At 38.0% G+C, this 24,391-nt stretch overlaps 1 protein-coding gene across 4 annotated transcripts in view; it reads left to right on the top strand.

The window, feature by feature from the left end:
- Positions 1-24,391, top strand: part of EVA1C (eva-1 homolog C) — an 81,387-nt gene that overhangs the window by 35,012 nt on the left and 21,984 nt on the right. For 3 of the 4 annotated variants that reach the window (XM_007493289.3, XM_001377517.3, XM_007493290.3), the window contains exons 3-5: positions 695-818; positions 7,031-7,183; positions 20,250-20,393. In XM_007493289.3, coding sequence (XP_007493351.1) covers positions 695-818; positions 7,031-7,183; positions 20,250-20,393 — 421 coding nt within the window. The remainder of the gene's footprint in view (positions 1-694; positions 819-7,030; positions 7,184-20,249; positions 20,394-24,391) is intronic. The other variant, XM_016433169.2, reaches the window with a different exon arrangement.

The following is a 24,391-nucleotide window of genomic DNA, read 5'->3' as shown; positions in this document are numbered from 1 at the left end:
AGTCGTTAAATTTTCAGTGAGAGTATTTACACCCTCAAAACTGGCAAACACTATTCAAAAGAACCTGCTTTATTATTTTGTAATTGTCTAGACTTAAGAAAGTGATGGAGAGCAGATGAAACTTAAAAGTGTGTTGTACATACATTTTTTTAAACACAGAAATGATTATTTTGTTTTTAAACCCTTACCTTCTGTCCTAGAATTATAGTAAGGGCAATTTGGGTTAAGTGACTTGTCCAAGGTCACATTGCTAGGAAGTATCTGAGGTCAAGTTTGAACCCAGATCCTCCTGACTCCAGTCCTGCTGCTCTGTCCACAGAGCCAGCAGATTGTTAAACATTTATCAGCATACCACTGCTTCTAGCTCATCTCTTCCATGTTCTCTGCTACTTGGTTAGCCATTGCCCCTTTTTAGTGTTATGAGCAATGGTACAATAAATAAAACCCGATGGGGGTGTTTTTCTGACCTGTGCTTGCCAAATCTGACTAGGTGTTTTTGTTTTCCCTTTACTTAAGCAGCTTGAGACAAGGAGCCAACCCTTACCCACAATCACCACGGAAAGCCAACAATTGGTTTACAATGTGTTCTGAAGCAAAATGTTTCCTTTCCTACTTGGAATACAATTGCAGCTTGGATTTTAGCTGTTACAGATTTATATATTTTCAAGGCTATCCTTTTTACTTATTATTTTAGAAAGTTTTGGATGAGTGCCAGAACCAGAGAGCCTGCCAACTTCTTGTCAATAGTCGTGTTTTTGGACCTGACCTTTGTCCAGGAACGACTAAATATCTCCTGGTCTCCTTTAAATGCAAACCTAGTAAGTAACTTTTCTGATGGGCATTTTTTGAGGGGTGTATGATTTGTTTGTTTTATTCAGACTCCTGCTGAAAGCTCTGTAATTCCCAATTTATGCGATTTTTCAAAATATTCTATATAATTGTAAAACTTTATAAACATCCAAAGTCAGGACTAGGGATGGGCAAGGTGTGTAGATGCCTACGGCGCAGTACACAGAGGGGTGTTATGAGGAACGTTTGAGAACTATAACATTGCATAAATATAAATATATATATATATATATATATATATATATATATATATAAGTTAAGTGCCTGGAAGTTCTGATCTCTGACATATAGATATAATTTTTGTGAGGTCAAGTTGTAAGCATTGCATGCCAAATCTTCTGTGGGGAGAATGACACAACGGAGCATAGTCCAGGGTACCAGAGTGCCTCATCTCAACTCTGTCTCCATTTGGTCCCATTTTGTTGCCTCAGTTTGGACATGAGAGATCATGTATCTAATGCTTCTTTTTCCTCTCTTCCTTTAAGTTCTTGAGATAATAGAATATTATATGATTTTGTTATTTTGTGTTTGCTTCGTTCTTATCAAAGGTAACTTACTTGTTACTTTTAATAAGCAGAGGTCATTTTTAATGTACCTCAATTGATTCATGATGTCATCCACATGGGGACTCCTTCCACTGGGATAAGCTGCACTGCCTGCTTAGCTTCTTAGTTCAGCATTTCTTAGTAAAGACCTTCTTCTCTACCTCTTAAAGATTCATAAGGGTCAGCTCAAGATGTCCGCTGCCTAAATGTTAACTTTCCCTCTTACTACATGAGCAGCCCACCCACTCTGCCAAACATTTATCTCCTAGATGTTTTCCTTTAGTTGACTTCTAGCATTCAAGTAGTTGGTAATATGTTGAAGCTTATTTATTTCCACTATGTAAAGTGAGTCCATTCCCTTTGGTCTTTTCTTGGAGGACCAAAGGATCCAAGTAATTAATTGATAATTAATTAATAGGTATTTTTACCCATTTATTACCTATTAAAATAAAAATATTACCTATTAAAAGAATTAATAAATAGTATATATTTATATATATATTATATATATATATAATATATATATATAATAAATAAATAAATAATAAATAAATAAATAAAAATTTTAAACAACTTCAAAAGCTTATTGATTCTAGAAATTGGGATTAAAAGCAAATAAAGGATTTCCTTGTCAAATTAGGAATGGATTTTATTGTTGTTTAATTTATTTTTTGACCAACTTTGACTTGGAAAGGCACTTCAATTTTTTTTCTATGCCTTCATATTTGAAAGAATGAATTATTTTTTGGTGTGCCTACTTGTGCCCTCTGTTCTTTTCACTATTGCCTTTTGAAAACACTAACTTGTTTTTAATTCTTCAGATTTTTATAAAGCACCAGGTCCCAGCTCAGAGATTCTGATCGATCCTTAGGAATTCTGACCCTAAGGAGGGAGCGTTCAGATTTTTCCTCATACTCATGTGGCTCATTATGCCCCTACCCCAGAGTCCTGGGGAAATTCTTTTAAATAAAACTTAGGTATGACTCATGCCTAGGGTATGCCAAAAGGAATTAAATACCTTCCATAAAAATTGTTCAATGTACCTGGATATTACATAATGTACACATAATGGATATTAAGTATGGGACAGCTATTTATTACCTCCATCAATAAAGACATAATTAAAACACAAAGGACCTGTAGGGTCCTTAAGGGCAGGGACAGTGCTTTTGCCTTTCTATATATTGTCAATGTTTTGCACAGTGCAGGAACATTTTTTGTTGTTGTTCAGTCACATCTGATTCTTCATGACCTTTGGGACCATAGCACTCCTGGCCCTTCTAGCCTCCACTATCTCCCCATGTCTGATCAGGTTCATGTTCATTGTTTCCATGATACTTTCTAGCCATCTCAGCCCTTGCCGTCCTTTTGCCTTCAATCTTTCCCAACATTAGAATCTTTTCCGGTGAGTCCCATCTTTCCATTATGTGGCCAAAATGTTAAGCTTTGCCTTCCAATGATTAGTCTGAATGAATTTCTTTAAGTATTGACTGATGTGATCTCCTTGCTGTCCAAGGAACTCTCAGAAGTCTTTCCCATCCCCACAATGAAAAAATGTCGATTCTGGGGTTCTCAGCTTTCCTGTATAGTCTAACTCTCCCAAGGACTAGAAAAACCATCCCTGAAACGGTATCACTTTGTCAGTGAGTTCTATCTCTGCGTTTTAGTATGCTGTCCAGATTTGTCATAGTTTTCCTTCTAAGGAACAAACGTCTTTTAATTTCATGGCTGTAGTTGCTGTCCGCAGTGATCTTTGAACCCAATAACATCAAATCTGATATTGCTTCCATTTATTCTCCCTCTGTTTATCCAGAAGTGATGGGATCAGTTGCCGAGATCTTAGTTTTTTGGCTGTTAAGCTTCAAGACAGCTTTTATACACTCCCATTTTACCTTAGTACATGCTTAATGAATGACTGTTGACTGACTGATAGATACTTAAAGCATAAGCCAGTAGCCCATCACTCTTATTAGACTCTCCCAGAAAGTTGGAAAGACTCAGTGGAGGCAAATGAGACAACTGACCACATTTCACTTTGCCCTCAGTCTGTGCCGTCTAAGCAGCAGCTCAAAATAGAAATGGTCTGACCGGCTGGGTCATGGCTTAGACTTTCGGGCTTCAGGATGACCCCATCAATGCTTGTCTCCTCCGCTAAGCTGCAGTATAGTTGAAGCACCTCTTCAATGTGCTGAGTAGCTGTTACGGTTGGAAATAATTGAGTATGAAGATCCCTGTTTAGACTGGAAATAGATGATAGAGTTGGTTTGAAAGGGGTTCTCCATACCGAAGAGAGCAATTTCTATTTGATCTTACAGATGATTGAGACGAATGAAATGGTCAAACTTGTGCTTTTGGAAAATCACTTTGGTAGCTGTGTGGAGGATGTGGAAAAAAGCCGGGAAGACCAAAAAGGAGGCTATTGCAATGGTCCAAGCCAGAGGTGTTGAGTGCCCAAATTTAGGTGGAAAAAAGAGGAGAAAATGTGTGTGAGAGAGAGTATGAAAATTTAAATGACAAGATCTGGCAACTGAATAGATAGATGGATGAGGAAAAGGAATTGAAGATGATAAGGAGGTTGTGAACTCTGATGAATGGTCCACACTGCACTCTGGACTTGCCCTACCATGACTGGATCTTCATCTTGAAGCCTCACTCCAGCCCTAGAATTTATCACTCCTCTGTGTCCTCTCTCCTTGATTGGATAGCTTCTTCCTGAGCTCCCATTTTAGAAGGCACCAAGGGCCATCATGTCCGATTCCTCCTTAGGCTCGATTTAGACTTCTGCTACCATCTTCCTCTGAAAAATACCTTTCTCATCACTCAACAATGCTTTAAAAATCTTATTTATTTATTGCAATTGAGTTAAGTGACTCACCCAGGGATCACACAACTAGTAATTGTCTGAGGCTAGACTTGAGCTCAGGAGGATGAATTCTCCAAATCTGGTACCCTTTCCATTGAGCCATCTAATTGCCCCATTTCAGTTTTCATTCATGAGATAGCTTTCCCTATTAGAAAGTAAACTTCTTAAGGGCAGGACTGGTTTTTTACTTGTATTTGTTTGCCCATGGCCTGGCACATAGTTAGGGCTTAATCAATGTTTGTTGATTGGCTCACTGATCAAAGTCTCCTTCATAATGAGTTCTGTTTGGGGTCTGTTAGGATATCTAGTCTGCAATGACTGGAGCTTGGAAGACCTCCTCAGAGAAGTTGCTCTTCTCTCCTGTCTGACTCTTTGGACTGCTTTGTTCCTCATGGATGTTGCTGTCCATGGGATTTTCTTTTTTTTTTTAACCCCTTACCTTCTGTCTTAGAATCAATACTGTGTATTGGCTCCAAGGCAGAAGAGTGGTCAGGGCTAGGCCATGGGGGTCCAAGTGACTTGCCCAGGGTCACATAGCTAGGAAGTGTCTAAGGACAGATTGGAACCCACCTGGCTCTCCAGAGATCCACTGAGCTACTCAGCTGCCCCCAGGCATAATTCCTTTTTAAGAAAACTATTTACAAGACGGCAATAGCTGTATAATTTTTACCCCATAAACATGGGTCAACTCTCCCAATAGACACAACATCCTTAGGGAAAGTGGGTTCACACTCGGAGTACAGGAGGAGAGCCTGTGGCTCTCAAGGCTGTCACTCTGCTGGCATTGCCGGACTTGGAAGCTCTTTTTCATCTGTGGAAACTTACAAAGCGTCCAATTGTCCGTCATCGGGGCTGGCTTGTTCTTGAGTCTGTAACTAGCCTTCTTTTCTGACAGAAGGGACACAAGCTTAAAGGGTCTCTCTATAAATTTGTGTCTGACCTGATACCAGCGTGTCAGCTATGGGAAGGTGGGGGCAGCGGAGGGAGGAAATAATGGGATTCTGGTCACCAAGGCATCATTTTCTAAATTGATTCGATAAAATTAAAAAATAAATAAATACAATAAAATAAATTTTGTCTGTCTGGAATAGACAAATTTTGTCTCCATTCCCTCAGCTGTGTCTCAAACTCTCCTCTTGGGATGCTCTAAGTGCCAGACAGAGTGACTGCTCTTGGCAAGAAGGTCCTCTGTCAGAGGCAATGGGGAGAGAAATGCCCCTTCCTGCCCCATTGCCCTCTCGTAGCAGCCTCCTCCAAGACAGCCTCCAGCGGGTAAATGAGCTGCCATTAAAGGATCTTCAATAGGCTCATAGACTTTGTAAAGGCACCTCCCAGGGTTCATCATTTGTTCATGATACAGCAACATATAGGCATACAGGGGCTGGAGATGGAAAGTCCTCGATACGGCCTCAAACCGTTCTTGCTCTGTGATCCTGGGCAAATCTCTGAACCCTCATTGCCTCTCTTACTGCTTTTCTGCCTTGGAACCAATACAAGATATTCTATTGATTCTAACCCAGAAGGTAAGAGTTAAAAAATAATAATATGTTAATATCGGTTCCTCTCTAATTATATTAACTGAGCTGGAGGGAAATCAGCTCTCCCTTTATATACACATTGGAAAAAACCTTGCTGAGAGAATGAATGAAAAAACGTGCAAGAAACGCTTAACTACCTACAAAAGACTATCCTGAGTATCGGAAAAATACAAACTAAAAAGCAAGTCACGTTTTGTTTGGGTTTTGGCAACACAGCTAATATGGAAACAGGTTCTGCATGATTTCACGTGCGTAATTGTATTGCTTGCCTTCTCAATGGGTGGAGGGGAGTCTGGAAGGAGAGCGAGAATTTAGGACTAAAATTAATTCTAAAAATAAAATGTAGGGGTATTTATGCATGTATGTATATAAACATCAGGAAAATAGTTCTGGGCTTAGAGTGGGCATGTAATAAATGCATTTTGACCAGAAACATCCACATGAACTAATGCAGAGGAAAATAAGCAGAACCAGGAAAACACGGTACAAAGTAACAGCAGTATTACAGTACGGTGATCAACTGTGAAAGACTTAGCCATTCTTAGGACAGTTCTGAAGGACTTATGACCAAGAATGCTCCCCTCTACAGAAAGAACTGCCAGAGGCAGATGCACACCAAAACATACTATTTTTCACTCTAGTTTATTTGTGTTTTTATTTGGGGATCTTAGTCTTATATGAGTATTTACTTATAATAATGAACAATATGGACATGTTTTGCATGATAATACATATATATATATCCCAGATCAAATTGCCTATCATCTCTAAGAAGGAGGGGGAAAGGAAGGGAGGAAGACAATTTGGATCTTGCCATTTTGGAAAATGTATGTGGAAAACTGTTATTACATATCATTGGGAAAATAAAATATCTTTGCGTTTTTGACTGGTTGGGTAGATCTCTTTTGAAGGATTTATGAAAGGATATGAATAAAAATTGGATAGAATGAAAAGCTAGGGATAAATAAATTATGATCTTCCCCAGTGGAAGGAGTACTTGTACTAGTCAGATCACAGATCCATTGAGGGATCTTCCTATTCCATCACCTCTAGCAATAATTGGCAGAAAAGGGAATAATAGATGCTAAGAATCATCACGTCTTTCATTCACTGTTTGGGTGGCAGGACTGAGAATTGTGCAGAGAGCTGAAAATAATTTCTAATTTTATATATATATATATATAATTATGAATTCACTTTCTAATGGTACCTTTCTCATCTTGTTTTGGTTTCAGATGAGTTCAAAACCAAAACTGTCTGTGAAAACCAGGAACTGAAGCTTCACTGCCATGAGGCAAAGTTTCTCAACATTTATTCAGCAACCTATGGCAGAACAGCAGCCGAGAAGGACATCTGCTCTTTTGAAGCAGATTCCCTTCCTCAGTTCGGTGAGTGTTAGTTACACTTTGTCAAAATGGATTACGACCTGAGTTAAAATCAATTAAACCCTTGGTCCCCCAAGAAAAAATGTATATAAAACATAGTCTCTGGAGATTAATTCTATGTTCAATTTATAAGAAGTACTTGGGATAATGGAAAAAATCAGCAGAAAAGAGATGGAACAGTTTAATTTCCTGGAAATTGTTTCGCAGTCTGTAAAGGCATTCTCTTAGGTTAAAAGTGCAGGTTTGGAGATGGGAGGTCTTGGTTCAGATCTGGAGTTGGATACTTTCTACCTATATGACCTGAGCAAGTCATTTAATCCCATTTTACCAGGACAGAAAGTAAAGGGTTTTTTTGTTATTGTTTTTGTTTTTTTAAACCCTTACTTTCTGTCTTGGAATCAATAGTGGGTATTGGTTCTAGTGCAGAAGAGTGGTAAGGGCTAGGCAGTGGAGGTTAAGTGACTTGCCCAGGGTCACACAATGAGGAAGTGTTTGAGGCCAGATTTGAACCCAGGACCTCCTATCTCTGGATCTGACTCTCAGTCCACTGAACCACCAGCTGCCCCCTGAAATAAAGTTTTTTTTTTTCTTTAAACTTGCAATGCTTGTCTTTGAAATAAAGGTCTTTTTAAAAAATCAGTGCTACCAAAATACAAAAATCAAACAGAAGAAGCAAGCATTGGCATCGAATGAGGCATTTGTCAAATGAAGCCATCATTCTGGATATCTAACTGAAACATGCTCATTCTTCCTTCACCATGACATGACTGCCACTGGGTACAGGAACATCTTGGATTGGTCCAGTCTTAAAAACTCTAGAAAGAGAGACTTGTTTGTTAAGGACCCAAGAAGACACAAGCTAAAAGCAATAAAACCATATGAGCAATTTATGGGAAAAATTGGAAAACATTTCTTCTTTGACTTCACGGTCAGTTGACTTGGTACAAATCATTAATGAGAGTCAGCGAAAAAGTGTTGGATATTTTCAGTGTTATATCATTTTAAAGGGTCAGCTTTTGGCCAGAAAGTAGTAGCTGGCATTTGTGACTTTAAGTTTACAAAGTGCTTTACCATAAAGTTCATTTTATCCCTGAACCTCACGGCAACCCTGTATTAGATAAATATTCTTATATCCATTTTTATTCACACACACATTCTGATATTCATTTTATAGATGAGGAAACTGAGGCTCATTGGCTTGTCCATAGCCACAGAACTAGCATATATGGGTTTCAAACTCCCTAACTCCAACTTTTCCACTCTATCCTGTTTCTTTCTACATTTACCTCTAAGGATCCCTCTTCTTCCCCAAACTAAACCTCTACAGCTATAATAATCATTGTTGGGTTTTTAAAAAAGGGATCCTCTTTGGAAAGTATTCTATTAATATTAGTTATTTCTTTGGGGCAATAGATGTTGTCAAGCACAATAGGAGACATCAAGGGAGAATAAAAAGAGGACTGAACTTGGAGATGACATAGGGGCTCTAGCTCCAGCCCTGCTTCTGAGTTGTGTTACTTGGGGAAAGTCACTTAACCCCACAAAGCCCCAGTTTTCTCCTCTGCAAGTGAGGCATTCGTGTCTCTGTGCTCCATTCTTTCTTCTAGGCATCCTATTTTTGGATGCTGTGAGAAGGTCATGAACATCGAGAGGAGAAGGAAAAAAAACCCTCATGACAGTTTCTGTTAAGTAAGATGGAGACTGTTTAATTAATTAGCACCAGAAACCAGGAGAATGCCATTGTCTTGCTTCAGAAAAATCAGTTAAGGTAGAAAGATGCTTTATTCAGAGTAATCCTTGGTTGGAATTGCCTGTCGTGATCTCAAACTAAATCCTAACCATGATTTTTCTGGGGAAACAGTTACAATTCCACCTCTACCACTTCCCCATTTGTCCTTACGCATACCGACAATCCTGTAGTTTGCCCAATCGCAAAATAGCTGTATATATATATTTTTAGCAGAACCTGTGATTTTGTTGTCATGGGAAACTTGCTCTATAATTTGTTGTTGTCATTTATACTCCTTTTTGCCGAGTATAAGGCTACTTTACAAAGAACTCACACAAGACAGGCACTCCCATGGAAGTCGGCAGAAGGGATGCAAAGAGACTTTAGTGACACAAAGACGACGACTCTAAAGGTCTCTCTGAAGAACTTTGTTATCCGCTGTGGGGCTTGGGGGATGCTGGCCCAGCATGCCTATGTCAGAGAAGGCACTGGTGGGCTCCACGAGCCAAGCAGAATTGCAGTAAGTCAAAAGGAATGTGAGAGGCAGACTTCAAGACATTTCCAAACCAAATGTTCCTACGGGCAATTTGTGCTCTACCTGCGATAGAGTCTTCTGAACTCTTATTAGTCTAATCAGCCACAATGTACAGTGAGTCCAACATAATGACGCCATTTTGGTCCTCTTTGAGGACAAAGGAAAGCAACCACCAAAAAAATTTTTTAAGTACCCTTTAAAAAAGAAACTTTTGGGGGCAGCTGGGTAGCTCAGTGAATTGAGAGCTAGCCCTAGAGACGGGAGGTCCTAGGTTCAAATCTGGCCTCAGACACTTCCCAGCTGTGTGACCCTGGGCAAGTCACTTGACCCCCATTGCCTACCCTTACCACTCTTCTGCCTTGGAGCCAATACACAGTATTGACTCCAAGACGGAAGGTAAGGGTTAAAAAAAAAAAAAAAAAAGAAACTTTTATTATTCTTAGTTTTTGGTTTGTTTGGGTCTTTGTCTTCTTCTGCAACATGATAATACAAAGGCATGTTTTTGTATGACTACACGTGTATAAACCAGATCAAAGTACTTGCTTTCTCAAGGAAGGGGAAGAGGATTTAGAACTCAAAAAATGTTTAAATGAAAGTTGAAATTTTTTTTTGTTTACATGCACTTGAGAAGAAAATAAAACAAAAATTAAATGTTAAAAAACCCTCAAAATTTGAGCTCAAGTAATGCACTAGTCTGAAACCCCCTAGTTCCAGGGATGACAGCTTCGTACCACTCTGTCTGATATAGCATTGTTTTTTACAGCATAGTAGCATTTTCTTTTACATTCACGTAGTCACTCCTCACAATCTATGGACCTTCAATTTTTTGCCACCACAAAGAGGACCACCAACATTTTGACAAAAAATGGATGTACTTTGGTTCTGAGCAAGATGTTAACAGAAGAGAGTGTGATACTCTTACTAGCATACTTTGATATGAAAATAACAAAGTTTGACTTTTCAAGCCTGTAGAATAAAGAAAGGGGATGTTTGACATTTTTCCAAAACATTTCATAGGCAGTAGGATAAACCTCATACCAAAAATTAAGATAGAATTTTTTTTTTTAAACCTTCTGTCTTGGAATCAATATTGATTCCAAGACAGAAGGTTTTAAAAAAAAATTTATTTAAAAAAAATTCTATCAATATTAAGTATTGATTCCAAGACAGAAGAAAAGTAAGGGCTAGACAAATTGAGGTTATGTGACTTGCCCAGGGTCACACAGCTAGAAACTGTCTGAGATCAGATTTAAACCCAGGACCTCCCATCTCTGGGCCTAGCACTCTATGTACTGTGCCATCTACCTGCCCCAAGGTAGCATCTTTGAAACAAGTCATTATGGTACTGCTGCTTTATTTGGCAAAAACTGTTTTCCCCCTAAAAGTAAGAGAAAACAGTAATTTTTTTTAAAAAGAATTTTCATTTGGAAAATTTTATTTAATTAATTCAGACCATTCTTCCATGGTTACATGATTCCGTTCTTTCCCTCCCCTTCTCTCACCCCCCTCCCATAGCCAATGTGCAATCCCACTGGGTTTTACTTGTATTATTGTTCAAGACCTATTTCATATTATTGATATTTGCACTGGGGCGATCATTTAGCGTCTACATCCCCAATTATATCCCCATCAACCATATGATCAAGCATTTGAAAAAAAAGAACCTTAAAAAATACATTTGAATTGCTATAGATATACAGAGAGACAAATCCATTCTTTAAATTAGTTTTTTAAAGTGTGGAAGTACAAGATGAAGCACTAATCTAGTGCTATGGAAAACAGCTTGCGGATCACTGGTGAGGCTCTCTACCTCCAAGCCTTTTCTCTGGCTTCCTTGTGCTGTAGAAAAGGCCTTCTAAAAACATTCTGGCGCTGTGCAGGCTCAGACACCTCATCACAAGATGGCTGAAGGGCTGCCTTTTTGCATTGAGTCGCAGCGAATCCATTGAAGATGGGACCAAAGAACTTGCCTCGGACAATGCTGACTTAGTCGGGGTTCTAGCATGGAGATGGCAAAAACGAGCAGTCCAGGGCGCATGAATATATGTAGAGTATTTGGCAAACTCAACAGGCAGGTAGGCTGTGCCTCACTTTCTTCAGCAGGGCTATTTTCTAGGAAGCTCCAGGCAATCGGCTATTTCCTGTAAGAAAAGAGGGAGAAAACCAAACAGGGATCATCAAAGGCTCATCTCAAGGCCAAGTGTGGGCAGGCTGGAATTTTCTTTGCGAGATCAAGGAGCCAGTGGTTTCTGCTCCCAAGAGCTCCCCAATGAGGAGGGCCTGGCCCAATTATCTCCATAAACAGAGCTTGTAAAGCTCTGCTAACTTCAGTCTCGGAATTAATAGCCAGTAGCCAGAAATAATGATAATGAAGTGGTTGAAATATCTTGTTATCACGTGTATGAAACACATCATCCAACAACTTGAAAGTTTGCCAAGAAGAAATTGCACAAATATCAGCCCAGGAGTAGAAAACAATTAAAAAAAGGAGAGAGAAACAAGTCAGTAGGCATAGGAGGGAGCGAGTGCACCCCAGACCTGTAGTATTCTCTATGAGAATGTGCTGTGCTTTGTAACATTTAAATTAGTTTCCCTCCTAAAAAGTATTATATTTTAGAGGTTTATTAAAGATTATTAGAAATCAAGGATACAAAATAATAAACCACCAGAACTCGTGCTTAGTTTACTCGCTACATCCTTGCAATCTCTGAGAACAGGAAGAGGAAGAAGTAGGCGTTACAGCCAGTTTAAATACAAATTTTGATCTCGCCCAGGTGGGGATCTCAGGTGAGATTATAGGGAATTCTGGGAAGTACCAAGGGCTTCTGGGGATTGAAGTCTGGGGTTCAAATCTCCTCTTTTACAGCTTCAATGCATATTTATTAAGCTCTCCTACTGCATGGTATTGTATCAGGTTCTAGGGATACAAAGACTCAACTGCTTTAAAGAGCTCTTATTCTACTAGAGGGAATTCATCAGCAGAAAAGTAAATACAAAATATGTTAAAAATCATTTCAGAAGATACATACTCACACACGCACAGAGCCTGGAGGGATCAGGAATAGTTCCATATGGGAAGTGGCATTTTCCCTGTGTTTTGAAGGGATTTTGGTATTATTTAAGATGAAAGTGAAGAGAAAATACAGTTGAGACATGGAGAACCACATGTGCGAAAACGGAGATATCTGATGGAAAGTGCCATAGAGCGAACACATGGTGGGCTAGTTGGATAGAAGAGTAGATTAAGGGGCAGCTAGGTGGCACAGTGGAGAGAGTGCCACGCATCGAATGAGGAAAACTCATCTTTTTTAGTTCACATTTTGTCCTTAGAGACTTTCTATCTATGTGATCCTGGGCAAGTCATTTAAACCTATTTGTCTCAGTTTCCTCATCTGTAAAATGAGTTGGAGAAGGAAATGGCAAACCGCTCTAGGATCTCTGCCAAAGAAATTCAAAATGGGGTTATCAAGAGTTGGACATGACAGAAAAACAACTGAACATTATCAAGGAAAAAAGAAAACTCACCAACAACACAAATTCCCATATCTCCATTTGAACAACAAAAAAAAAAAGGAGAAAGTAAACCCTCAAAGGGTACATTAAGAGGAATAATTGGAACTAAGATTAGAAAGAGAGGCAGGAGCCATATTGGGAGTTTTTTAATGTCAAACTAAGGATTTTGTATTTTATTCTGGAGGCAATAGGGAACCACTAAATATTTATAACTAGGATAAATTCTTTTATTTCCTGAAATGTCTTGATATACATGTTTACGGTAAGTGGCAAGATATTAGTTCCTTTGAGCTTCAAAAAGAGACAGGATTACAAGTCAAAGATTTATAGTGGAAAAGAAGTTCTCGGGCCACCTAATATAGCCTTCTCCTTTGACAGTGGAGTAAACTGTCAAATGTGTGCTCTCACACATGCACACAATGCCTAGTTGTGTTTTAGATTTTGGCTATGGCATTCCTAGGACTTTTCTTTTTTGAGATTTCTTTTAGGAGGTAATTAATGGATTCTAACTTCTCTGTCCTCTGGTTCTGAACAGATCTGAACCACTTTTATTTTTTCCTCTTTTGGATTTTCTTGTGGTGGCTCTACTTTTTGCTTGTTGTATATTTTAGTTATACAACCTTTAGGGCTATACTTGTCTCTAATATGCAGAAGGCATGGCCCCAAAACAGAATGTCTTCATTTGCTTTGTAAACACCTGTTAATATCCGTAGGCTGTTTTCCCAATAATTATCATCATCATGATCATGAAATACCCTTCACCAATCATAATTATTCATGGAGTTGGTCAGATTTATGGATAGAAGAATTTATGAATAAACAAGAGAATGAAAGCTTTATGAGATGTAAAATTGATAATTTTAATTCATTAAATTAAAAAGGATTTGTACACGGGAAACAAATGTACCCAAGATTAGAAAGAAAGGAGTAAATTGGGGTGAAAAATTTATAGACAGTTTCTCAAATAGAGGCCTCATATCTAAAATATATAGAGAATTTTGGCAAGTATATGAGAATATGAACCATTAAAATAGTCAAGAGATATGAACATAAAGATTTTAGATGAACAAATCAAATCTATATACGATCATATGAAAAGACGCTCAAAATTATTATTATTATTTTTAAAACCCCTACCTTCCATCTTGGAATCAATATTGTGTATTGGTTCCAAGGCAGAAGAGTGCTAAGGGCTAGACAATGGGGGTCAAGTGACTTGCCCAGGGTCACATAGCTGGGAAGTATCTGAGGCCAGATTTGAACCCAGGACCTCCCATCTCTAGGCCTGGCTCTCAATCTACTGAATCACCCAGCTGCCCCCTCTAAATTATTATTAATTAGAAATATAAATCAAAACAACTCTGAGATATCATCTCACACCTATCAAATTGGTTAAATTGTAAAAGGGCAAAATGACAAATGTTGGAAGAGGATGTGGAAAAATGGGAACAATAATATACTGTTGGTAGAAATGTGAACTGATCTAATAATTTAATAAATAAAATTTAATAAATAAATATTATTTAATAAACATAATTAAAATGAATAAATAAAAATTAATCTTGGAGACATACTAAATTTATATGTATTTCTTAAGAAAGACATGGAAACATGGAAAGACCTACATGGAGTTATGAAGACTGAAACAAGCCGAACTAAGAGAACATTACAGACAGTAACAGTAATGTTGTTGGAAGAATAACTTGTGTATGTATACCTCCAGAAAAAGAACTGATAAATAGAAATAAATAAGACATAATTATATATATATGTAAATCTTTTTGTCACATATGATGGCTTCTCTAATGGGAAGAGAACAAGGAGAGTGGGAATTACCTGAATATTTAATATAACAAACAAATACATTTAAAAAAAATTAAAGAAGTATGGGTAAAAAGAGTAATAGCAAGAATTGATATAGTGCTTTGAGATTTGTGAAAATGATGGAATGTGATTGTGAAGGAATGCTGCTGTGCCATAAGAAATGATGAACAGGCTAATTAAAAAAAAACCTTGGAAAGGATTACATGCAGTACTGAACAATGAAATGAGTAGAAACCAGAAAACACCATACACAGCTATAGAATTAATATTGGAAGAATAAATGGTAAATGGTACCTGTATTGAGTGAACTGAAGATAAAAACATGAAAGATTTAATTTGTATGAACATGTCTGTCTCCCAGATGATACCTTGTGTGATGTGAGGAGGGTGGGAAGGAGTTGAAACACTTGTGGATAAATTCTATTAACTGAAAAAAATCACAAAAAGCTGGTCCTCACAATAACTCTGGATGGGAGCTATTACTATCTCAATTTTTACAGATAAGGGAACTGAAATGACTTAAATAATTCACTGAAGATCACATAGCTAGTAAATATCTGAAGCATCCTTTGAACTCGGATCTTCCTGACTCCCAGTCTTGCTCTATCCATTGTGCCTCCAAAGATAAGGGACACAAAATGACAGTGGCTCAGTTGCATGCTTCTTCCTTTCAACAGTTTTAAAGGTTTAGTTAATAACAATTTATTCTTTGGGGGTTGAATTTATTACATTTAGTGAGAAGTCAAAATTAAAGAAAGAAAAAAGAAGGAAGGAAGGAAGGAAGGAAGGAAGGAAGGAAGGAAGGAAGGAAGGAAGGAAGGAAGGAAGGAAGGAAGGAAGGAAGGAAGGAAGGAAGGAAGGGGAACGAAGGAAGAGGAAGGAAGGAAGGAAGGAAGGAAGGAAGGAAGGAAGGAAGGAAGGAAGGAAGGAAGGAAGGAAGGAAGGAAGGAAGGAAACCTTTATAAGAAGGGATTTTAAAAGTCAAATCCTTTGGGTGTATTCTTTTAAACACTAACCATAAGATCCTAAAAGCAACTTTGTAAAAAAACATCCTTTTTCCCCAGTAGGATAGCTGGTAATCTATCTCTACTGGCAGTTCTGTTATTTGTCTGTGGACAAGTTACCCACCGAGTTTTATCTCCAGCAAATCATTCTTTCAAGTTTAGACATGTTGCATTGACTCTTCTTGCTTCATTGACATCTCTGCTTCAGAGAGGCTAAGTGACTTGGCCAGAGTTGTGTAGCTTATTAATGGGCTGGAGTAGAGCCTCCTGCCCCCTCACTCCCTGAGTTCTTCCCACTGTGGCTTCCCAACTTGAATTTAGTGGAGACAAAAGATGGGAAAACAGAGCAGTTTTCTGGGGACTTCTAAATCAGGATTTAATCATGTGGCTTTTTTAAAATAAAATTTTAATAATTTTTAATAATTTAAGTATTTTTATAATTTTTTAATTTAAGTATTTTTTATATTTTAATATTTTTATATATTTTTAAATAATTTAAGTATTTTTAAGTATTTAAGAATTAAAAAAATGATAAAAGCTCTAGATTTGCAGTCAAGAGATACTTAGGTTCAAATTGTACCTCTTGAGGCAGCTGGATGGCTCAGTGATAGAGAACCAGACCTGGAGATGAGAGGTCCTGAGTTCAAATGTGGCCTCAGATACTTCTTAGCTCTGGGACCCTGGGCAACTCACTTAATCCCAATTGCCTAGCCTTTACTGCTTTTCTGCCTTGGAAGCAATAGTTAGTAGTGATTCTAAGATGGAATGTAAGGGTTTAAAAAAGATTGTACCTCTTAATGCTCAACCAGCCCTATGTATGTGTGTATGTATGTTTGTAGGAAAGTCCAAAGTTCTCTGAACTCCCTTTTCTTTATCTGTAAAGTCGTGGTAACAATACTGGTTGTCCTTATCTCACAGGGTTATCTTGAGTATAAAATGAGATACTATATGTAATGCTCTCTGTTGCTGTCAGTTGTTGTTATAAGTTTATAAATATAATCTAGAGTCAAATATCGATGACTTCTATTTTCTTTCTTTTGGGATTACCCATGCCTCTGCTCCTGATAATTATATTATATAATTATATCACACACACACACACACACACACACACACACACACACACACACACGAGATCATGATCAGTCCAACCAGTCAAAACGGACGTGAATTGAATGGATTCCAGTTCATCAAGGTCAGTTAACGAGAAGCTTCTTGTGCATATTTAGAGAAAGCATTTGCTTCAGTGCCTTGGATTTGGAGTCAAGGTATCCACATTTAGATCCTGGTTCTACTTCTTCTACCTTGGTGACAATGGCCAAGTCATTTAATTTCTTTCTTCTCTGCCTCAATTTCCTCATCAAGAGGCTAGATATCATCTATTACCTACCTCACAGGATCACACAATCAGTCTTAGCACAGAGCCTTGGATAGAACAGGCATTGAATAAATACTTGCTCCCTTCCCCGCTCTCCTGCTCTAAAGCAATAATCTTTTGATCCTATATACCCCTCACTAGGCTGGGTGTATGGGATATTCAGGGAAGACTAGCCTCTCTGGTGCGAGCACTCACTAAAGCCCTTTTCAGGGCTGCTCATCCACCTTTGGTGTCTACCTGTCACCCAGATCTCTCAGCGGTGGCTCCAAGAAGCTGTAGCATACAAACTGGACAACTCCTGGTAAAACCATCTCAGCATATGGGATAAATGAGGCTGAGGATAACCGACCCCCATTGGTGAGTCAGGGGGGTTTCTACCGAGAACAGCTTGTTCTAGCAGCCATCAAGGTGGCTGAAACAGGGGCTATGTATAGAATGCTTAGAGCTTGGTTAGACATCGAAGATGCCAAGGTAGGTCATCCACTGCATTGCCAGTTGTCCTGAATTTTGTCTTCAGACTGGATTTCAGTGACTCTGGAAGAGAGAGTGAGACTGATGACTTGGTGCCACTCTGCATCACTTAAATCCAGTTCATGAACCAGTCAAGATGCCATTGTGATGTCATTGGTCCTCTTCAAAAACAAAGGACAAACAGCAATCCTCACTAGGCATTTTTATAGATTGCCTAAAAAAATAACCTCCCCAAGGTTATTGGGAGACTTAAATAAAAGAGTATGTGTGAAAGGACTTTGCAAACCACATTGTTTCTAGGAAGTGTGCACTTCTAGCCTGCTGCCTCCCTCCTTCCCTAATTCCCAGGCCCCTTTTTACTCTGGAACAGCTCTTCATTCATTCATTCATTCATTCATTCATTCATTCATTCATTCATTCATTCTGCCATATTAGTTTGCTTTAGACCTCTTTGTTTTAGCTAGTCCAGTCCAGGTTATCCAGGCCAATAATTCCTTTTCACAGTGAGCTCTGATTTCCATTGTAATCTTATTTTTTGTCAGGCATCTCTGGTCTTGTTCTCTTTTTTTCATGTTTTCCACTCTACCAATCTTCAACATTAAATTGAACATTTGGCACTTTAGCTTTTCTTCATGAGCTACTGACTTCCCCTGCAGGAAATACATGCTTCCTTTCAGTTCCAACTCATTAAGTTCTCACTTTTTAGACACAGCTTGGAGCTAGCCCTTGCCAAGCCACAAAAAAAGAAGAACCACTCCTCTTCCCTTGAGTCTCCCCAAAGTCTTCACTGGCTATTTTCCACCTTTGGCTTTTCAACTCTTCTCCAGGAACTCCCATTTTTCTTACCTTTTCTCATAGCTAGTCTTAAAACTAGTTCTGTCCTGCTAATGAGAATTAGATCCAGAATAGATTTTCCCTTTGTTGTTTCTTCCACCTTTAGAACAATGAAAATGTCATTAAATCAAATCCAAAAATTATTGTTCCACTTTTGTCAGAGAGAACTTTAAGGTGTCTTTTACTTTTCTTGTATTCCCACTGCTTAGCACAGTACCTCCACATAGTAGATGCTTAATAAATATTGATTGATTGACTGAGATATCTGAATAACTGTCATGGTGTGGAAATAAGAAAATGGAAAAGCCCTTATTACATAACTGAAGCCCCAATGACTATCTCATACCTTGATTTCATACTCATAATGTGTATCCAAAATTCCTCATCTCTTTGCTCTGCTTAATCTTTAAAACCTTTTTTCTTTTTTTAATTGAAAATTTTTATTTAATTAATTTAGAATATTTATTTTTCCATGGTTACACGATTCATGTTCTTTCCCTCCCCTCCTCCCAATCCCCTCCCATAGCTGATGCACAATTCCACTGGGTTTTACATGTGTCTTTGATCAGAACCTATTTCCATGTTGTTGATTTTGCACTAGGATGATCATTTAGAGTCTACATCCCCGACCATGTCCCCTCCACCCATGTATTCAAGCAGTTGTTTTCTTCAGTGTTTCTACTCCCACAGTTCTTCCTCTGGATGTGAATAGAATTGTCCTGGATCATTGCATTGCTGCTAGTAGAGAAGTCAGTTACATCCGTTTGTGCCACAATGTATCAGTCTCTGTGTACAATGTTCTCCTGGTTCTGCTCCTCTCACTCTGCATCAGTTCCTGGAGGTTGTTCCAGTTCACGTGGAATTCCTCCAGTTCATTATTTCTTTGGGAATAATAATATTCCATCACCAACATGTACCACAATTTGTTCAGCCATTCCTCAATTGAAGGGTATCCCCTCATTTTCCAATTTTTTACCACCACAAAGAGCGCAACTATAAATATTTTTGTACAAGTCTTTAAAACCTTTTTTAAAGAAAAGGTAGACATATCTTCTTTGCTGTTAACATTTTGACTTTCCACTCTATAAATATATTATGTGTTCTTTCTCCATTTTCTCACTTGTCTCTCACTGTCCTTTCTCTGATTCTGAGATTGTGTCTTTGTATTCCCAACTTCCCATCTCCTGGGCACTTAAGTCCTCTTCTCATTCTTTCTTTTATTAATTTGGTATAATTAAAACAAAACAAAACAAAAACTTTGAGGCAGAACACATGAGTTTGGTTTCTATATTTATCATCCATATTACTTTTGGGAATTATTTATTCCCTTTGAGCCTCAATTTTTGAATATGTAAAATCTGGATTGTAGTATTTGTTCTATCAGAGGGTTGTTGTGAGGGTCACATAAGATAATACATGTGAAAGTCATTTATAAACTGCAAAGCATTGCATAGTCTAAGTTACTAATAAGATAAGTATTAGATTAGTTCTGTGTTGGAACTGATTTAAAGAACAGGAAAGAGATATTGCCTAGCTCCTAACTTTCTCTCCTGAGTTATTGTTCTTCAATCCTTTCCATTTTATCTGACTCTTCATTGCCCTATTTAGGATTTTCTTAGTACAGATACTGGAGTGGTTTGCCATTTCCTTCTCCAGCTCATTTTAGAGATGAGGAAACTAAGGCAAACAGAAATAAGTGACTTGGGTGGCTGTGAGAATCATACTTGCAAAAAGCTAAAAAAATAGTCCTAAAACTTGTGTAACTGCTTCTTTTCTTGCAGATTGCTTATCTTATTCAGCCTTAGATGTGTTATCCAGGAGATGCTATGGAAAGCAGAGATGCAAAATCATTGTCAACAATCACCATTTTGGAAGTCCTTGTCTGCCAGGAGTGAAAAAATACCTCACTGTGGGCTATGCCTGTGGTAAGAGTAAATTCTTGGACTCTTTTCTTATCTCCCTTACCCCTCTTGTAGGGTGAAATCATGTAGAAAAATGTAACAGTCACATTCTTCTGAAGTCCACATGCGACAAGCCATTCTTCTCTGTCCTGTCTTTCCACAAATCCCAGAAAGGCATTTTTTCTTTCTTTGTCCCCTATTTATATCAGAGAAGCAAGTCTCCTCTTCAGTCAAAATTTGTTTTCAAAGAGGCTTTTTTTTTTTGGTTTTGTTTTTTTAGCAATCAGATGGGCAGGAACAAGCAAATGTAGGTAAAATTAACATAACCAAGTGTGATGATTTAAGTCTAAGGACTTAGAAGCCTTCAAAATGTACTGCCTTGTCCTCAGAGTTTAGCAAAACTTTGGCAATCATTTAAGCCCACAATCTAGGTCGTGTGTCCTCTAAGGGATTAGTTCTTTCTCTTGCTAGTAATTAGTCGGACCATGTATCTGTAGATATACTATCCAGATATATGCCCTAAATAATGAAGATATTGGGAAGTAGCTCGTGTTTTGATTCTTCTTTTTTTTTTTGAAGTGCCCTTGAAATAAGATAACATAGTGTTGAGTCTTTCCAGATTCTGGTTAATTCAGTACAATCACTTAAGAAGTCATGTCTTCCATATATGATAAACCAGTGGAATTAATTGCTTATCAGCTTCAGGACAGGGGACCGAAGAGGGGAGGGAGAGAACATGAATCATGTAACCATGGACAAATAGTCTAAAAAAAGAATAACGTGGGGGAAAATAAATGTAGGTGGGGGGGAGAAGTAATGTCTTTTAGCTACAACATTGCTTCTCGATTTGTATTCTTTTAAAAAGTTTCGGAATGGGCAAACCCCAAATTGTTTCATTAATAAGTCATTCATAGGCGCAGCTGGGTAGCACAATGGATAGAGTGCCAGGCTTGGAGTCAGGGGGACTTGAGTTTAAATCTGGCCTCAGACACTTCTTAAGTGTGTGACCCTGGGTAAGTCACTTAATTGTCTAGCCTTTGTTACTCTTCTGCTTTTGAATCAAGACAGAAGGTAGATGTTTAAAAACAAACAAACATTTGTACCTTAACTTCCCATGTTATACCTTCCCCACCTTTTCCCAAATGTCCTTAAATGGGAACCTGTAGCATTTATAAGATAGAAGGTATCCCAAAAAATTTAGTGTGGTTTCAAGTGATTAAAGCTTAAACTTTTAAAGCAATTAACATGAAGTTTTTGGGGGACACCCTGTAATCTATGCTATTAAAAGTTTAAACTGTACTAAGACTTTTGGGATACCATGTATATTAAAAATGTTAGTATCACATAGTATCACTGGCTATATTAATATTATTAACATTGTACATTATATTTCATATTAATTAAGCTATTAAACTTTAAAACTGCACTAAAACTTTGGGGAGAGCCTATAGCACGTAATATCTGGCCACTCTGATTTATTCTGCTCCTAGAGACCTCATCGCAATCACAGCAAACTTCTTTTCCACAAGCATTTCTTTTCTTGCTACTTCAACAATCATACTTATGGCCCTGTATGAGTTGATTTCAGTAGGATTAGATCCAGAAAAGGTAGGGGATTTTTTTCTTATTGGCCTAATCTCATATGCTTGGATTAGATTATAGCCTTACCCTTTCCTTTCTTTCTTTTTATTTTTTAAACCCTTTCAGTCTTAGAATCATTACTTTATATTGGTTCCAAGCAGAAGAGCTCGGAAGGACTAGGCAATGAGGGTTAAGTGAGTTGCCTAGGATCAGGCAACTAGGAAATGTCTGAAGTCAGATTTGAACCCAGGGCCTCCCATCTCTGGGCCTGACTCTCAAGCCACTTTTTCACCTAGCAACCACTAATTTCACCATTTTCTACACAAGTTCCAGGAGCTCCAGCTCAATTTAGCAGCTATTAATTTACTCTAGTATGCGTGCTAAGCCAGAAATCTATCCAGTATTTAGTTTTCAGATGAGCATATGTATTCATCAGACCCTTCTTGATGTTGGTCAGTGAGGAACAGGGTTTGTTTTTTTTTTCCTCCAGTATCCTACTTTAATTTGTCTTAAAGATAAGCAACTTGTCTCAGGGTGTTCTTCCCCTTCCCCCTGCTGCAGAATCTGGATCAGCCTGGAGAATGCTCCAGTGTGAGCTGTTCCAGAGGGAGGAGGGACATTTTCATGTTTTTCCAAAAGAAGATAGATTAAAAGAGGCAGATCTTCTAAGTAGGTGACTTTTAAAAACGTTTTTGTTTCTGCCAAATGTCCCTTAACTGTGTAACCTGATGCATTCAAAAAAGATTTGCGGCTTTTAAGCATTTTTCAGCTAGCTTTAATGTTTTGACATTTTTGAATTTCACCCAACAGAAACAAGAGTTCATGTTGATAAAAAAAAGACTTTAGAGTAATTCAGTAATCATTTTTCAAAGCAGACCTTTGTGCAAAACAATTAAACTTAAGAGTTTAATTAGTTTTATTATTGCTGCCCCTTTTTTGATATCTTCTAAACCATGCCAACTGGCTTGCCCTGCATACCCTTAGATTCTAGCCCCGTGTGTGGAGGTAGGTGGGAAGGGGAGGCAACATGTACTTTTTCCATTTAACCTTTTGTCCCCCCCCAAAAAAACTCTTACCTTTCTGTCTTAGGATCAATTCTGTGTTCTGGTGTTAAATGACTTGCTCAGAGTCACACAGCTAGAAAGTATTTGAGGGCAGATTTGAACCCAGGATCTCTCATCTCTAGGCCTGGCTCCCAATCCATTGAGCCATCTAGCTGTCGTCCCCCACTTAACCATTTTTGCAAGGCGTGCTGCAGGTATTGCCCAAAACAGCCAGTAACTAACATGCTGGGCTGATTTGGGGAACCCTCGAATTCATTTTCAATAAACAAGGAGAATATTCCATATCTGACTGCTAAAAGATCCGAATCCCTCTTTTTCTTATTCTTACCGAGTACTTGGGGGGCAAATACCCCATTCATTATTTATCTTTGAGCAGAAAGAAATTTTGTTATTATTCATAACTTCCCTCAGCCTTTTGTCCAGGGTCATCTCTTTCAGGCATGTCTGAGAACTTGTGCTCATTTGCACTAGCAATAGACAATGTATAGATGCTATCAATTCATTTAAATTCTCAATATTCACAATTTTAGCTAGTTAATATTAATCAGGCAAGTCTTACTGATATTGGATCTTTCTAAGAATAATAAGTAAGAGAAGTTTGCTGATTAATTGGTCTTCATCTTTGTCTCTCAAAACATTTTAGTACTGCTTTTTAAGATTTAGAAGTAATAGGCAATAAATAGTTTTTATGATTTGCTATGGCTAAAATAAATAATCCTTTGATCGCTAGTCTAGAGATGAGTTTTTCCAAAATTGGGCTGGTCATAAGTGGTTCACTGGGCATGAATTCAAAACTTTTCCAGCTTGCATAAAACGTAGGTCCTGCAAAAGCTTGCACTCAGCCAGCCTTAGTTGAATCCAGAGTCACCTACCTCCATGAGTAGGATTTTAGTGGTTCAGTAAAGGGGCTAAAGTTAAGGGGGATAGGGGCGGAGTTAGGCAAGATGGCACAGTGGAAAGAACACTGTAATTTGGGAGTTAGGGGACCTAGACTTGAATTCCCATTCTTCCACTTTAACTGCTACTTGTATAACCACTAATGGGCAAGCTACTTAATCGCTTGGGGCTTCAAATGCCTCATCTGTAAAATGATGGAGTCAGATTAGATTAGATAAACTCTGTGATCCTCTTCTACCTCTAAATCTGTGATACTGTGATCCTTTGAAAATACAATTTTATCCATAGCTCTCTGACTAATGTTGATATTAGTGTAATTTTAATTCTAAATATGATACAGAAAGAATTATACATGCATTTGTATCAATCTAATTCCTTTCCCATTCATATCCACAGTGTACTATAAAAATTAAAATTAGTCTCAATAATAAGAATTTATATTTTAAGGGATTTATTAATGATCATTAGAAATCAAATAAT

This window comes from Monodelphis domestica, chromosome 4 (assembly GCF_027887165.1).
Source record: "Monodelphis domestica isolate mMonDom1 chromosome 4, mMonDom1.pri, whole genome shotgun sequence".
In the NCBI taxonomy this organism is placed as follows: Eukaryota; Metazoa; Chordata; class Mammalia; order Didelphimorphia; family Didelphidae; genus Monodelphis; species Monodelphis domestica.
Note: the sequence above shows the minus strand (reverse complement) of the source record. Positions and strands in the feature narration are given on the sequence as shown.